The sequence below is a fragment of the Syngnathoides biaculeatus genome, chromosome 12, assembly GCF_019802595.1.
Source record: "Syngnathoides biaculeatus isolate LvHL_M chromosome 12, ASM1980259v1, whole genome shotgun sequence".
Classification (NCBI taxonomy): Eukaryota; Metazoa; Chordata; class Actinopteri; order Syngnathiformes; family Syngnathidae; genus Syngnathoides; species Syngnathoides biaculeatus.
The window spans coordinates 10,198,155-10,215,186 of NC_084651.1; the positions used below are offsets into that span (position 1 = coordinate 10,198,155).

Genomic DNA, 17,032 nt, shown 5'->3' on the forward strand with positions numbered 1-17,032 from the left:
TTTCCAATGACGTCACCACAGTCCATAGACCAATCGGATAAATTGACGATAGAAAAAAACTTCACACTTCACCTATCACCTGTGTTCTCTGACCTCTGTGACACACAAGATGGCGTAATTGGAAACTGTCCAATCAAATTCAGCAAATTTGTTTTGAGTTAATCAATGTCGAAATGAAATGATTACGTCACCTTGACAACAAGTACATTTGTAAGGTGATACAGAAATTGGATTTTTTTTTCAGGTTAAACAAAAAATTAATGTGTTGCATTAAAGAAGGGCCTTGAATCATTTTTATGAGTGTAAAACTGGATCAAAGAGAACTCTACAACACATTTACATACACAAAGCAAGCAAGTTTCTTTCGGCTTGTCCCTTTCGGGGTCGCCACAGCGTATATGTTTGGCACAATTTTTATGCCGGATGCCCTTCTCAGGGAATGGAGGCCCCAGTGGGATACGAACCCACAACCCCTGGTTTACCAAACCAGTGCTCTAAACCACTGAGCTACAGGGCATACACAAAGCACATTGTAGAAATGCTTGAGTGGCTCAGCGCTGATCTTTGTGCAAGTGCAAAATTATCTCACTCTTTTTGATTCGTCACGTGTAACATGGCTGTCCAACACGCCCGTTGGCCTTTAAAATACACTGGAGATGTGTGTATGTTTATTTCGGGGGTTGGGGGGGTGTCACATCTATTCATTTAAATGTCAAGTGTGTACGTGTGTGAGTGTGTGTTCACAGTACAAATAGACAAACATTGGGAATCTGCACGAATGCACACACAGTCAGGGATTATCACTCGCACACAGTGCATTTACTCATTACTTTTTACCTTTATACTATTTCAAACACAAGATATAACACTTCTACTGCTGTTATTTTCTATTGAGGCGTTTATTATTGTTGCTTGGGCGACATCTGTATCATAAACAAAGCTGTTTTGAATATTTAGTTCACTTTATTAGTGTACTTGTATGTCTCTAAATAGTAGAAGCAGTTCTCGGTATGATGGAGTGAACCTCTACAGCACTGCAGACTCGCTCCATCCATCCATCCATCCATACATACATCCGTCCATTTTTCTCAAATGTTTTTTTTTTTCGAAAATGTCCTCAGTTGTACGACGGAATATGGCGGCTGATTTTGGGCCGGTGGGCTGGGTACACCCTGGACTGATCACCAATTCGTGAATGTGTCAACACGACCCGTCCAGCCCCCTCAGTAACCTTTCTCTATCCAAATGTGAACGCTTGACCCGAAAGCTGTCAGCGCATAATCAATGAACTGCAATGATAAAGTGCACCAGCAGAGGGCAATACACACCCAACTTTAGAATTCTTCATAAAACTTTTTTTTTTTAATTAAAAAAAAGCCTTTTAACGTGAGGTCTTTCCCTTCACCTACATTGTGTCATATTTGCAGGAGTGTGTATGTGTGTCAAGTCAAGTGTGCAACAATGCACAAATGGAGTATAAGCAATCTTGAAGGTCACTGTCCCCCAACCCCTGCACCCAACCACAATTTTTTGTTCTTTTTTTCCCTCACCATTTACGATGACAGCCCCTCATGATGTGCAGTGCAATTACACCCGATGGCGTGTTTGTCCCAATATGCCACACGATTGCTTCTGAATCAAGCCCACAAGGGTGTCAAGTACAAAAGCGGTGGAGCTAATCAAGCAGCAAGGCAACAACGAGGACCCCCCACCCACCCCCACCCCAAGCGGCTCACACGAGATTCTAGTGACAAACCCATGATCAGACGACCAATCAGGCGAAGGTAACTGCTGCGTTAAGTACGTTCATGTGAGAAAACCACCTACACATGCAATTAATATCTGTCATCTATTCGACTAACAAAGAAACTTCGGTAACAAAGAAACTTGATCATAGGTTTGTTAACTGTTTTTGCTGATTGGGTGAATCACAAGGTTGAGATTCCAGCTGTCAACAGGCAGCAGGAGGTGGGGTACACCCTAAATTGGTTGCCAGGCAATCGCAGGGCACATAGAGACAAACAGCCACACTCACAATCACACCTATGGGAAATTTAGAGTGTCCAATTAATGTTGCATGTTTTTGGGATGTGGGAGGAAACCTGAGTGTCCGGAGAAAACCCACACAGGCACGGGGAGAACCTGCAATCTCCACACAGGCGCGGCCGGGATCGAACCCGGGTCCTCAGAACTGTGAAACCAACGCTTTACCAGCTGATCCACAGTTACGTGCAGTGATGACTAGTCATGTAGTTTTTGTTGGTTTGGGGTCTGACTTTGAATTTCTGTCCACGCTGGACACTTTATTGCCCAAATTATTCGCTCACTTGGCTTTCCTCGCATCTGAATTTCATCAAGATCTCATTTATAATCCACGTGATTCTGCAAGGTTTGGGAATGTGTACATGGGAATTTTGCATCATTTTTTCCAGAAGAAAGGCCGCTCCAATATGTCCCGAAGGTGTTCGGTCGGGTTGAGGTCAGGACTCTGCAGGCCAGTCCAGTACATACACAGCAAACATTCTCTTTTTGGCACTGTTAAACCCGGGTTGTTCCCACAAACTTGTGAAGATGGGAGTGTCCAAAATGTGGCATTAACTTCCCTATGTTGCTTTTTAAAAATAGCATGCTATGTCAAGTATAGTGACGCACCAGCAAAATTACACACTTCAACCGCCCGATAGAAGCAATCCCTCCTACGTGAAGAACAAACAAACAGTTATTGTTATTGCTGCCCCCCACCCCCACTCAAATATTTCCTATTGTCATTTTAACACAGTGTGTGGGATTTTGGACTCATTCATATTTTGCCAACGCGGGGAAAGCTTGCACAAGAAAACAATAGCGCATCTTTCCTGCTTGGATGTGTCACAGTTACGGAATATGCGTGCTTATCAACATTTGCAATCTCAGCTGTTTGGCAGGTTGAACGTGTGTAATTTTTAGCTGAACCCCCCCCCCCCCCCACACACACACACACAGCAATTCCTGACGAGAACGTCAAGGAGGTTTCCTCTCTCTGGTGCTCGTAAGATGGACCAGAAACGCTGTAGACGCTAAAATATGCTGTTGCACAAACAGTGATTGAATAATAACATTTGGAGTGGAGACGCCACGCTAAATGTTCATGTTATTGTTGCTTTTTTTTTTTTATCTCCATGTATTATTCGTGTCAGATGTTTGAGAAACAAATTAGACGATAAACGAAACAGAAGAGCTGTTTTGGCATAGAATTTTTTTTTTAAATAGTAGCAGGATTACAAGATAAAAGACTCAACTTTAGTCGGTGTACATGAAGGGCGGTCGGGGCGGCAATATAAAACACTTGACCAAGACGACATGAAGAAAATAAAGGGAAAAAACATGAAGAAATGAGAATATTTTGAAATATCTATCTTTTAATGGGCAGGACAAATACAGTTGTTTTCAAAGTCTTTTTTTTTGTCACTGGCCACTTCATAGTTACGGTTTCCCCTTATGACTATGAAAACACACATCACTATATTATGTCATACATAAAATATACAAAATTGTCCCGGCAATTAACTTGCATGTACAGTATTGTTAACAACAAATTGAATTAGAAATCAGAAGTCACGGAAATTTGTGGCACGGAAATTTTAAGTATTCAGTTGTTCCCTTTACTAAAAAAGAGATTGGTGACAAAAATGAAATCAAAAAACTTATTTAGCAAGAAATATCAAGTTGACTGACTTTAATTGGTTTTGCGGGCCACATAAAGTGGAGCAGCGGACCACACCTGGCCCTCAGGCCCTGAGTTTGCCACCTGTGCAGGTAAATGATCATCTGTGTTTTCAGTTTTACGACTTTCTTTCTAGTTTGGGGCGCAAATCCGTTTTCTTGGGATTCTGTTTTAATTTAATGAAAATTTATTTAATGTTTTATTATTTATTTGATAACAAGCAAGAGGAACCAGAAGTACTTGAAGTAAAAGTTTTTCGACTTCCTAACAACACTTGGGAAAAATGCCTCAAGGTGACTTTTTGCCCTCGTTTAGCAACCCCTGGCCAACCTTTATGAAAGAAAAGGAAATATATTACCCACAATCCTTTTCAGCGGCAACATTAATAGCAACGAGCCAGCGACTAATCCGCCGGCAGTTTCCGTCGGCAATGCTTGTCCTCGCGTGATGCTGTCAGTTCGCAAAAGTGGAGTCGAATTGATTTCAACCAGTGGCGGGTCGTCCCGGGTTCGAAATGAAGCACCATTTCACCTCAACTTGACCCGATGACCTTTTCCGTAAAGGTTAAGGAGAGTTAGTAGAAAGGCTTTTCCCAATAAGCCCAAAGCCTCTCGTTTAAAGGTTACACATGCGGTAGCTCCTCTGCAATACAAGTGATCGTATTTGGACAACGATGGGGTTCTTCTTCTTGCCTTTCTTGTTCCCAGAGCGGAATGCAGCTCGATTCGCAGAAGCCGCTTCAGGCAACAACTTTTGAAATGTCCTGTCCTTCTCCGTCCTCTTTCTCTCACTTTGGCTCGTTTACCTCAGTGAGTCTCAGTCCTCGCAGTTGTTGGTGAGCGTCATAAACAAATGGGAAAAAAATGAAAAGTGCAACCAGGTTAGCGTGACGCATTAATAGATGGTTCGAATTGAACAAGCAAATAAAGGAGACAGTTAATATAAATGTAACGGAGTAATAAAAAAACGCCTCTGCCTGCGGATTGATGTCCGCGTGCGGCAATACTCGTCTCTACATAAGTGAATCTGCCATCGGGGCTAAGGATAAGGACTGACCCCATGCCCCCCACCCCTGAAACAAACTGGTACCCCTCTTCCTCCAGTTGAGCCTTGGTGGAGCTCTACGCTATAATGAGTGACATCTGATTTTTACACTTGTTGAGGTCGGTCTTTCCGAATTAGCGTGCTATGATATCGTCATCTTTTACCCGATTCCACTTAACTGGCCAGAAAATGAGTCTTTATTGCAAATTTAAAAAGTAATATTTGTCAACTGGGGCCTCCACTACCTAAGAAGGGTTGCGTCAGAAAGGGCATCCGGCGTAAAAATTGTGCCAAACATCTATGTGCGTTCATCTGAGATGACGCGCTGTGGCGACCCCGAAAGGGACGAGCCGAAAGATGGGAGGGGAGGTTCATCTTAGTATGCCACTCACGCAAGAACAATGAAAACTCCTTCACTGCCATTGACGGCTCTTGATGTCAATTGTCCTTGTTAACACGGAAGCCTGCCATTGATGCTTTTCCAGGAGATGGCAGAACAATTCAGGGAAGAAATAATTGTTGGCAGGGGATCAGGACCGAGCTCTACCTCGAAAAGCAAAAAACTGCGAGTAATTGACGCCTCTAAAATATTTATAATTGTCTTTCAGTCATGACGCCTCGCTTCAACAATTTTCCTCGGCACCGAGACAGTTTTTTGGTGCCGAGGTGAGATTTTCAGTGATTAACAAAGATCGGTTCTCAAAAACAAAAAAAATTTAAAAAATAAGAATAAATCTATGAAAAGCAGAATTCCCAAGTCGTGACTATTTGGGGTAGTCTATAGAAAATTTTACAGGGCAACTTTTAAAGCACATATTGTGATTTGTATGGGGGAAAAAAAAGTCTAATGTGGCCAAAAAGAATAAACAGTAATTGTTATGCCTATCATGATACGTCACTGACATAGATGGATCAACAAAACAAATTCTTTGAGTGAATAAAAAAAGAACTTTTGGGCCAGTTAATGGCACATTTGATTTTGACACCAATAAATATATTATTGAACTCAAACTTGTCAGTCTAAACACTGCAAGCATCGACGCATCCTTCAAGCCTCCACTGAGACTGATGTAGGGGAAAACATTCCAAAAAGAAAAATTGTCGTAAATTGCCAGTCAGACTCTTTTAATGAGATGCTATCGAGTGACAATCGCTGCAAAAGTCAAAAGCCGAGTGGAGTCAACGCCACGACGACCAAAAGGTGGCGGTCGGACGTGGCTACCACCAGGGAAAGCACCTCCTTGTTGTGGTTTTTTTTTTTCCTTCAACATTCAGCTCCCGCCACCATCTTGCTCTCCTTTTTTGACTGTAAAACAATACACACACACACTGCTGTTTTATAGCATACACCTGATACTGTTACTGTACATTCTAAAATGTATCCTGGCTGTAGCGGTGGTTTAACCCTTTGTGGGGGTTCACAAACATACCACATGCTCACCTCAGCATAGGAGGGGGAGGAGGAGAGGCGAGACCGGCACCACACCCCCCCACGCCCAAAAAAACAACTTGGATCCCCACCAAACTGTACACAGAAAGGCCTATAATCTACACACAAGTATCCGGCACGGTAAGAAATGTAGAAAAATGCCGTATTTTTAAATTGAAAATTGGATTAATGTCACAAAGGTAAAGGCTCACAAAAATGTTTAAAAAATTAATACAAATATTACTAGAAATGAAATGCTTGGAAGGGATAGCATAATTTTTGTTTGTAATCTTATTCTTTTACATACTGTAAATTTGTTTAAAATATAATGAAGTGTATACATCCCATATTTCTTCTTTTACTGAAAATTATACACACACATACATGTATATATATATAAATCAAATGGATCTTAAGGTCAATCTGATTTTTGGATGTCAGCTAAAAAACAAAGTGCTATGCTAACAGCGTTATAAATATGTTTATCATTGGATGTCATTTAATGGAATGTATTTGACACCAGCTTGCATATTAAACGGAACAAAACTGTGACATCCAAAAATCACGTTACATAATTTTGCACGCCACGTGATCATCGTTCAAACTTTCTCACAGCCATGAGAAAGTTTCTGGTGCGCACGAGAACTATTTTTTAGTTTTATTACCATTTTACTTCATGTCTGGTGCTCTCCGTATACGACAGCAATAACATCATAAACTTAATTTCCTATCATTAAATGTAACTGAAATGCAAGCCAAAAAAAATAATGAAATCGCGTTTAAAATGATTCAAACATTGATTGCGATTTCATCACAGTTGTACGTGTTTACAATTGCACTATTGATCCATCAATCTCTATCTATCAGCAGGACACTTTTAAGTCCTTTCCTCTTGCTGGCTGCAATAAACGTTTGACCCCTGACCCCTGTGATGGGGAGCTAAGTGAAGAGTTTCCCCAATGGGACCAGTAATGTGTCGCACTTGAATGTTCCGTGCTGCACCTGACGCTGACCAAACCAAAACGGCCGCTCGAGTTATGTTCAGCTTGAAGTAGCTACACAAGTTTTTTTTGGTTTTTTTTGAACGTCAGCCCCAAGTGAAATGTTCCTTTTAAAGTAAACACAAGCTGTCAAAAAGAATCTTTTGCTGGGACCGTTAGGGAGTATGTATACCTGTGTCATTTAGTCCAAAGTCCATTCCAACTTTTATGACATATTTAGTCAGCTAGCAGACCGCATTCATTTGGATTTTGATGACGAAACACAAAAGCAACAATACACACAAAAAAAAAAAGAAACATCGAATTTCCCATTTATTTGCAAGTAAAAAATGTGTTTCCTCTCAAATCAAGATTTAAAGAGTCAAATTGTTAATGAATATTAGAAGTTTTGCTTGACTGGCTTTGCTCCGTGGCTTTTACGACAGTTTTTACGCTCTGATTTGCGTGGGAGAACGTCACATTTACGACACGCTGCCATAGTAACGCCAACGACGCCCTCGCTTCACGTTTGGCCTGGTTACGGTTTCACTTCAAAACGCAACAGAAACATTCAAAATAAGGGAACTATAGTGACGTGATTACTGTGATGGCGTATTCAATAATTTTTCGATATATAAAAAACAATGTTTGTGCACCCACGACTGTGGGAATCCTTGGTTTTCGACGAAAGTAAAAAAATATATGAGCATCTTCACTTAATTGGTTCATTTTGCGTTTAATTCATTTCTATTAAATATCTGTTTTGACAATATTGAAAATATTCGCGAACGTCCCCCCCCCCATAAGCACTTAATTCACATTTGAATCAGGTTATCTGATGGGAACACACAAATTAACATTTTATAGGAGGGGGGTTAGTTCGGTTAAATGACAATAAATTGAAAACAGAATTAAATTTAACTTGAGAAAATGTTTTTACGAGCCTGGAATAAAGTATAACAGAATAAAATAGAGTAAAAACGGTAATACAATCATTGTCTGCATGTTTGGTTTTGTTGAGTTTCATCCAACAATAAAAAATAATAATATTCCACGTTGAATCAAAGAAATGGTCCAATCCATAGTTCTTATCCTTTTATTGTAAAGTGTATATGAAACTATAGGCGATTCCTTTTAGGCTTCATTATGTGAACTTCACATGCATTATTTTTTACTCCAAATAATAATAATAATAATAATAATATCAAGAGATTACTGAAAGATATGTCATCTTATCACGGCTCGTTATGTAAGACACTTGAGGACGACCCCTCCCAGAAAGAAAAGTAAAACAAAAAACTAGTTGGGCGCTCTCAGAAAACCCTGTAAACAAAGAAAAACAAGCTAAACCACCTAAGAAAAAATATTGGCAATAATTAAGACATTTTTATTATTCTGATTTTCCAACAATCTGACATGTTACATTTGGCTAAAAATACTCGTTTTCGTTTGCCTTTCCAAATAATGGACCCACCTCAGCTTTGTTGCCAATTGAAGAGAAAATGTTCTTCTTTTTAAGTGCTTTCTTTCCACAAAAAAAAAAAAAAAAAATCCCACTGGCACATTTCTGCACTCTTTCTATTACAAAAAAAGGGGGAACAAGTGAAAAAAAAATGTCCTCCGCAAAGTTGTTGTTGTCGTAGTTCTAGGAGCCCAGGTCCACTAAGTTGGACGACATAGGGTTCAGTATGGTGTCGTGGTGCATGGCGTGATGGTGGTGGTGGTGGAGGTGGTGGTGGTGATGGTGCACAGAGTCGCCGCCGCCGGGCACCGGGATTGCGCTGGGGCCGGCCGGGGGCGCCAGGCCGTGCAAGGGGGCCTGCAGCTGGCCGCCGCCACCCGCGGAGCCGCCCGCGGACGACCCGTGCAGCAGCAGCGCCGGGCTCGGGGACGTGTGGTGGTCCGGCGTGCCCGCGGGCGTTTTGTCGTCGTCCGAGCTCCCCAAAAGAGTTTTAGTTCCGTTCATGGAGGACGTCAGCGGATTGTTGTTGTTGTTATTGTTGTTGGAGTTCTCGTTGTTCTCCCTGCAGACGCACACATGCCCTTAATTGTTTGCACTTTTCCAAGGAATGCGTTCATTTGTCACGAGTAAAATATAAATGATGCACGCGAATGCTATTTAAAAAATATACATATTTCACTTACGATGAATAACACGCATCGGCTAAAACTTTATTTATAGCGACTGAGTAATCTCTGATTTGATGCAATAAAATAAACGCAAATGCACCGTTTTATTGACTTTGCGTTGAACGCTACAATTAAATATGACACAAAACGACATTTGCACACAATATTAATACCCACGTGAAACTACACAGTTAAGACGTGTGATTTCTTGATTAGAGCAGTAAGAGTTAAATACACCCAAATTGCTTCGGGGCGGGAAATATTACAACAGTGTGGTTTTGTTTTATTATATCAACTACAGCTGTCTTCAAAAATGTTGGAAAACGTGAATGAGGCAGTCTTCCTCAAATAATCAAATACCACATTTTAATCATGTGTAATCGGTGTACGCGTTCCAATAAAAGCAATTCAAATCATGCTGTTGTTTATTTCAGTGTTCCATCCTTTGAAGAAAACGTGAATAATCAGGCGGCACTTTATTATATTTTTTATGTTCTGGGAGATTCAAATCAAGACAGGAAGCGTTTTAGATTCGCCGACATTTTTTAAACAAATTTATAAGAAAGAAGATGATCAGATGGTTCATTCATACAGATTCGTGTTGTTGTTGTTGAGAAAGTTTTACTTCCGGGTGCATTTGGGACGTTATGGTCGACAGCAGCACGGCCACGCGATCAATATTTCAGTGAGATTATTTCAACTTTAGTTCTTCAGTAAAGTGTTTGCACTTTTTCAAGGCGGTTTCGATTCTGGACAACGAAATGCGACCATTGAGTGAAAAAAAAAATATTCGGAGCAAAATATGTGTGCGATGGGTTTCAACCTCGAATCGTCGTCGTCGTGTGTGCTGTTTTGGGGAATTGGGTGGGGGGGGGGGGGTTGTCTGCAGCGTTCGCCCTCGAATTAATGGCCCGAGGCTGAAAGGAGACACCGAGCATGCAAGCATGCAGCAAACACCTGACAGCGACATGTCTGCGTCCCCTCGGAAAGCGCGTGCGCCCAACGCCGAGGGGCTTCCTCGTGCGCTCGTCTGCACGATCTTGTTGTTGTTGTTGTTGTTTTATTGTCCACGTCGCAAGTGCGGTTATTACCAGATGAGCGTGTGGCCTGTCACTTTGTTTTCTTTCAGCAATCACAGCCACTTAAAATAAGATCCCAAGTAGCTGCATTTTTTTTAATGGGGAGCGTCACCAAAGTGTCTCAGAAACATGTTGCACATAAGATTTTTTTTTAATTATTTTTGTAGAAGCAATTTGCCAACCAAATGTACGAAATGTATCACAAATGTTTCACAATTTGACTGAGCACAACAATGATGACTGAAAGAATGCCTTACTTGTCTCCTCAACAATGAGGAATAATAATAATAATAATAAAATAACAAAGTAACACAAGAGTGCAGTTCATTAGGAGTTACAGTATTTTTTTTTTTTTTTTGGGGGGGGGGGGGGCAACAACAACCGAGCCAGGATCTGTTTTGGGTCGTGAGCGTATAATTTTAGGGAAGGGGCCGAGAGAAAGAAATTACAATTATTCGGTGAACTGCGGCTGTAATTTCATTTCCTGTATGGTAGGGGTCCTCAATTTAGGGTCAGGGGCCCCAAATGGGTTCCAAGCCAGGATTTATTGCAGCCGCAAAAAAAAAAAAAAGTTCAAAATATTAACGTAAAAAGTATGTTTTATGCGTGAATTAAGATGCAAAGTGGTCGTCACGGCAACACGTTACTGAGGTTGCAGGCAAATTTGACTTCCTACTTCAAGGGTCCTAAACGTAGGGTTGGGGCTGCAAAATGGGGTTCCGAGTTGTGGTTTTATTGGGTCATAGGTACTGTTTATAATATTACATATCAACACATTAATACAAAATAGTTCTGTTCATGGAAAGGCGTGTCTTTTGTGTACATTAACATTATTTTATGTAAGGTATATTTTGATTTTATTCGTGTGTGGCAGGGGACCTTAAACTTTTGGGTCAAGGCGCTAAAATGGGTCCATGTCATATTTTTAATGGGTCGTACGCACTATAATGCAGTAATGTGAAAATTCCCCTCCACCATTAAATTAATTGCTGAAATACGAAGTATTACATTATCAGCCTTCCGTGTGTAGTATATCTCGATGATGTATTTTACTGAGGTTAGGTATGGGATGCAAAGTTTGCTCAATAGAAGTGTGAAAGACAAGTCAAAATATTGAATATGCGAACTTTCTTGAGGTTGAGAGGAGGATTGATTTAAATGGCAGCGGCCCTAAAATTTGGGAAAAGGCCCCCAAAATAGATCCCAAAATGTGATTTTGCTGTTACATAAGCAGTTAATAGTTTTAATCAATAATTTGACTACATGAATGTAAGTATTGATAGATACAGTAAGTCATGTATGCTTGCGTCTGTGCTAAAGGAAAGCTTCATTTGTGAAATGATCACGTAATCAAAACTCGATTTTTTGTACTGCATGGCCCAAAAACTTAGTTGTGGTTTAAAAGATTGTAGACACAAGTTGCTATAATAAGCTATTCAGTGTCTTACGAGTACATTTGTTTTTTGTTCCATATTCTGAAAATATTAATTTTATATCTTATTTTAGAAACAAATAAATAGCTTTGTATAATAGTCAAGCATAATCAAAATAAGTAAAAAAAAATCTACACAAAAAATGTCCACGTTATTATCGACAGTGTTCCAGTGAAGGTGTTTGCATATGCAACGGTCAAAAAATATAAATTATAGATGCACAAAAGGGGAGTATGGCAAGGGTCCTACAGGTGAGGTCGGGGCTCCAAGTTTTGTTTCGTTTTTTTTTTTTTTTTTTTTTTGTTTAGATGAGAACAAATGGAATTTCTGGGTGTCATGGGCTGGGCTCATGTTTGGACCGAAAGACTAGTGTAGATCCGTATGGGATCCGGATTTGATGCAAAATATCAGCTTGCCGAGCGTCCAAGTATTATTATTGTTGTTTGTTGGAGTAGTAGTAGTAGTAGTAGTGGAGTTTTGCTTTCCAGGCGTTTGTGTGTCAAAGCGGTCGCGGCCTCGGCGGCTCACCTCTCCTTGGCCTCGGCCGCGCGGTCCCGCTGCCGCCGGTTCTTGAACCAGTTGCTGACCTGCGTGGTGGTGAGTCCCGTGGCCTCGGCCAGCTCCCGCTTCTCGCGCGGGGACGGGTAGGGGTTGTGCGTGTACCACTCGCGCAGCACGCTGCGGCTCTTCTCCTTGAAGCAGTAGCTGGTCTCCTCGCCGTCCCAGATGGAGCGCGGCAGGGGGAACTTCCGACGCACGCGGTACTTGCCCACGGCGCCCAGCGGCCGCCCGCGCAGCTTCTCCGCCTCGATGTAGTGCGCCTTGAGCCACAGCTGCTGCAGCTTGGGGTGGTTGTGCGCCGAGAACTGGTGGCTCTCCAGGATCTTGTAGAGCTCGCGGAAGTTGCCGCGGTGGAAGGCCACCACCGCCTTGGCTTTGAGCACGCTCTCGTTCTTGTGGAGGTGCTCGCAGGCCGGCAGCGACCACAGGAAGCGGCCCAGGCGCTCGATGTTGCCGCCCTGCTGCAGAACCTCGCACACGCACGCCACTTGCTCCTGCGTGAAGCCGAAAGTCGGCAGCATGGACATGGTGGACAAGCTCGGGGAAATTTTGTGGCCGCTTGCCGCTCAGTCCATAGGGTGACACTCCGCTCCGGTCATGACATAAAACAAAAAAAAAAAAACAAAAAAACCCAACAACCTAAAAATCCCAAAACAAAACCAACCCGCTCCTTCTTTCAAAGTTGGGGAGAAAGCGACCCTCCAAAAAAAAAAAAAAAAAAAGTTGCCGCAGTCTTCTCCTCCTCCTCCTCCTCCTCCGGCTGCCGCTTCTCCAAGCTTGCCGCGGAGGAGCTTCCCTTTTAAAAATATTATTCCAAGCTGGCAAACACGCGCGGACGTGACGCCTGATTGGTCGGTCACCCGAGCCCGGGGACGGCGCGGAAGAGACAATAACCCGGCGTGGAATTCATCGCCATGGTGACGCTGTCACTCAAAAAAAAAAAAAAAAAGTAACCTGACGCGCGTGGAGGTGAAGGTAGCCATCTTCTTGTCCGCCACACCCACCACTGGAAATATTACATACACGCGTCCACCCCCCCCCCCCCCACACACACACACACACTTTGACGGACACCTGGAGGAGCCAAAGATTGTCTGGTGACGGGGGCGCGCACGCCCAAGCGCGCACAAATCAATGACGAAGACTTGCTCCGTTCACAGGCTAAAAAAAAATACAACTCTGTTTCTATTTAATATTCATATACAGTGTTTTGTGTTTCACGTGTGAGTTGTGCTCATAGGTTTACGCACTCTGGCAGATGTTTATCTGGGAAATATTTTGTTGCATGTACTAGTAAAAGTTTTTTTAAAAAAAAAGTAATATTTAAAATGGAGCAGAAGACAAAAGTCCCAATGTAGAATTCCAACGTTTCCGTCTCGTTACATATTAGTTATAATTTTTTTTCTAGAATTTAATAAACATATTTTGTCTTGAAATATTTTTGGGGGTTTGCATTTAATAAAATCTAAAAATACTCATCAAATTTGGAAAAATAGTTAAAAAATAGAGAACGTTTTTTTTTGGTTAAATGAAGAGTGAGGTCAAATGCTCCACAAAATGGGACAGAATTGTCCAGTGATTGAAATAATCTCACTTTACGTGTACTCCTCAAAACACATTTACATTATTAATACATTGCAATTATCAAACAAATAAGAAATCAAAGAACGCATAAAAATAGTGCCATCCAACATTTTTTCCACATTGCAGTTGAATTTAATAAACCCTGAATGTGCGTTTGCATAATTAAGAGAACCTTTTTGTGTGTAATAAAAACTACTTGCATGTGAAGGAAGACCCATTATATTACTCACAAATACAGTTGAATACTATTATTGTAATTATTATGAATTACTATGAGTAGCAATGCAATTTGGCGGTTTATGAAGGAATATTACAATATAAGCAGTGGCTTCACTGTAGTGGAATAGATTTGCAAGCTTGCAACGGAGTTTGTGACGTGCGTGCTAGATGAAGACAAATATATTAACATGCCGTGTCATGTCATTATCCAAGCCGCTTATCCTCACATGGGTTGCGGGAAAGCTGGAGCCTATCCCAGCTAGCCTTGGGTCGCCAGTCAGATATCAACATCATCAATGTATTAACATATTATTAAGTATTTCCTCAATGTAGTATTTACAATAATGAAGGGGCCCGAGACAAATATAGGAATCAGGTTTTGACATTCAGCCAAAAGACAGTGCAGTACAATCGCAGTACAATTTTTCCAAATTATTCAAAATGATGTTGAGATGAACGTTGAATACTGGTCGAGAATAACAAATCTGTGTCGACAAAGTCATTGAGAAAACATCAGCCTTAAAATAAAAGTGCTCATTTAACAACATTCAAAATAATAATGTGGTAATAACTGGGAAAAACAACGACGACAACCAACAAGAAACAAAGAAAGAGGTCGTCCAGTGACAACCTAACCATCACCCGCTTTAGCCAATCAGAAGCAAGAAGAAAGCAACGGCAGTTCCTGGAACTCTTTAAAGATGATAGTGTGCATTTTTAAATAATATAGTGATTGGAGAAAAAAAAGAAACTAAAGCAACAATGATGTCAACAACAAAAACACATTATATTTATATAATCTGTTTGATTTTTTAAAAGCTTGACTCTGTTTTATCGGCGGAGTTTTGAAAAGTTCCCACCCTGAATGATTTTTCAAATTTTGTGGCCTAAATTGTGTTTTACCCGTAAAGCACGAAAAAGGATATGCAAAAAAAAGACGGGAAAAAAAGTAAAAAATCAATTGTGAGGACACTGACAAAGATGATTTGTGTGGCAGTTGCTTTGGAGCACCACACGGTGCTGTGCTGGGGCCCCTGACAGTGTTTGTAAACATCCCTTTCCGACAGATGAGGCCTGATCAGAACTCTTAAGGAGGAATTATTACCCCCGCTGATGAATGCAGATCGACTTTCCCCTAATAGGCCCCCTGCCTGTTTTCACAACCTCCCGCCGAGATCTCCGCTAATTCGTCTGATTGTTGCAAGATGTCGCAAAGGCGTACGCGCAATCGGGGGACATCGCTCGACGCCGGAAGACCCGCGGCGAGCGTTCTTACTGAGACTGACGCCAAGAGGGGCTGATGAGGAACGTTATTAAACCCACAAGCTCGGTGTCCATACCGGTTAGTTGGATGCCGATGACGGCCCGGCCAAAAATCGTTTATTTGCATCTATCTTCTCACCGCAGAGTCCAAAGAGGAGTTGAAACCGCTTTTAGACACGCAGACACATTCGGGCTTCGGACTGGTTGCTCACGGAACTTCACCAAAAAGCACAAAGACACAAAATGTTGAACACAAAACAAACTTACTGAACAATTATTGTTTTCTATTGCCAGCCAGATTGGAATGCCTTGATTTGAAAAGTGGTTATTACCACCTAATAACATTTCACACAGTGCACTTATGTATCTACCGTATTATGCTGAGCAATGCGTGTAGTATTTTATTACAAGTCTATTTCTGCAGTTGTTAAAAAAAACAAAAAACTTTTTACTTCACACACACAAACTTTTGCCAGGATGGTAGCTCACCAATTAATTAATCTGTACACTAATTTAGGTAATTAATTAATCAACGCTATTCCCGAAAAAGACTAGCATAAAGTTAAAATAATTACGATGATGATAATTTTTTTTTTTTTTGGGGGGGGGTCTTGCTTTTATCTGGGCACCCAAAGCTGGTGGAATTATTTAAAATTTTCAGGACTTATTGATTATATTTGACATAAAGTTTTAACTGTTTGGAATTTGGATTTTCTGCTTAAACGGGTGCAATGCAATCTACATTTTATTGAAGGTCCTTATTATTTGAAATGTGAAAAATATATAAATGGCAAATCGAAATTGTAAATGTCAACATTTTTTCCCCCTTTTTTTGGTGCTTCAGTTCAATGGACATTGTGCTGCTTCATCTGGTGTGTGTACCTTGGCCACCTGAGGGCAGTATAATACATAGAGAGAGAATAAAAAGTGTTTGACAACTTATTCAGTAAGCTGCGGCAATACTAACCAGGCGAAACAATATATACATGTATTATTTTCTCATCTGTCGACATATGTTGCTTCACCTTTTGTGTTCACAGATCCATTGACCAAAGGGCTATAATACTGATATGATATGTTAACCTGCTTTAGCGGTTTTTATTTTTATTTATTTATTTATTTATTTTTTAAATATATCATTAGGCTAAGGCACATGTGTCAAACTCAAGGCCCGGGGGCCATATCTGGCCCGCCACATGATTTTGTGTGGCGGATGTGGAAATATTGCGTGTCATAAATGATACAGTTGAGATATTGCAAGTGTTTTTGTGTTACCAAACATCAACAAGAGTTGAAAAACCCATTACCCTTGATTTTTGATTCTCAAAGTAGTTCATACATTCAACATGTAAATATGACGAGGCGATTAAAGATTTTTAGGGTTCCACAGCCATGATGGCCTCTGAGGGAAACCATAACTACAACTTGGCCCGCGCCAAAAATGAGTTTGACATCCCAGTGGCTGCAACAAGACTTTTTTTTTCCCAACAATACTGCGTGTGCATGTGTCATTGCTGTTGAGGTCACCGTCAATCGGCCCCATCAGTCACCCCCACCGCTTGATGCGTGTTTATTTTCAGCACTCATTCCAGATTCGCACACTGCAC

General features: G+C 41.2%; 1 protein-coding gene across 1 annotated transcript; it reads right to left on the reverse strand.

Annotated features, from left to right (window-relative positions):
• Window positions 1–8,672: 8,672 nt before the first annotated feature.
• six2a (SIX homeobox 2a) lies at window positions 8,673–13,017 on the reverse strand. The gene is made up of 2 exons (XM_061837083.1): window positions 12,327–13,017; window positions 8,673–9,180 (listed from the first exon to the last, which is right to left on the reverse strand). Exons 1-2 carry the CDS (start codon window positions 12,884–12,886, stop codon window positions 8,802–8,804), a joined length of 939 nt encoding a protein of 312 aa, XP_061693067.1. The 5' UTR covers window positions 12,887–13,017; the 3' UTR covers window positions 8,673–8,801.
• Window positions 13,018–17,032: the final 4,015 nt, after the last annotated feature.

Coding starts and splice junctions, on each gene's coding strand:
- six2a (XM_061837083.1), bottom strand. CDS start 12,886: ATGTCCATGCTGCCGACTTTCGGCTTCACGCAGGAGCAAGTGGCGTGC. Junction 9,181..12,326: donor GCGGCCGAGGCCAAGGAGAG/GTGAGCCGCCGA, acceptor GTGCGTCTGCAG/GGAGAACAACGAGAACTCCA.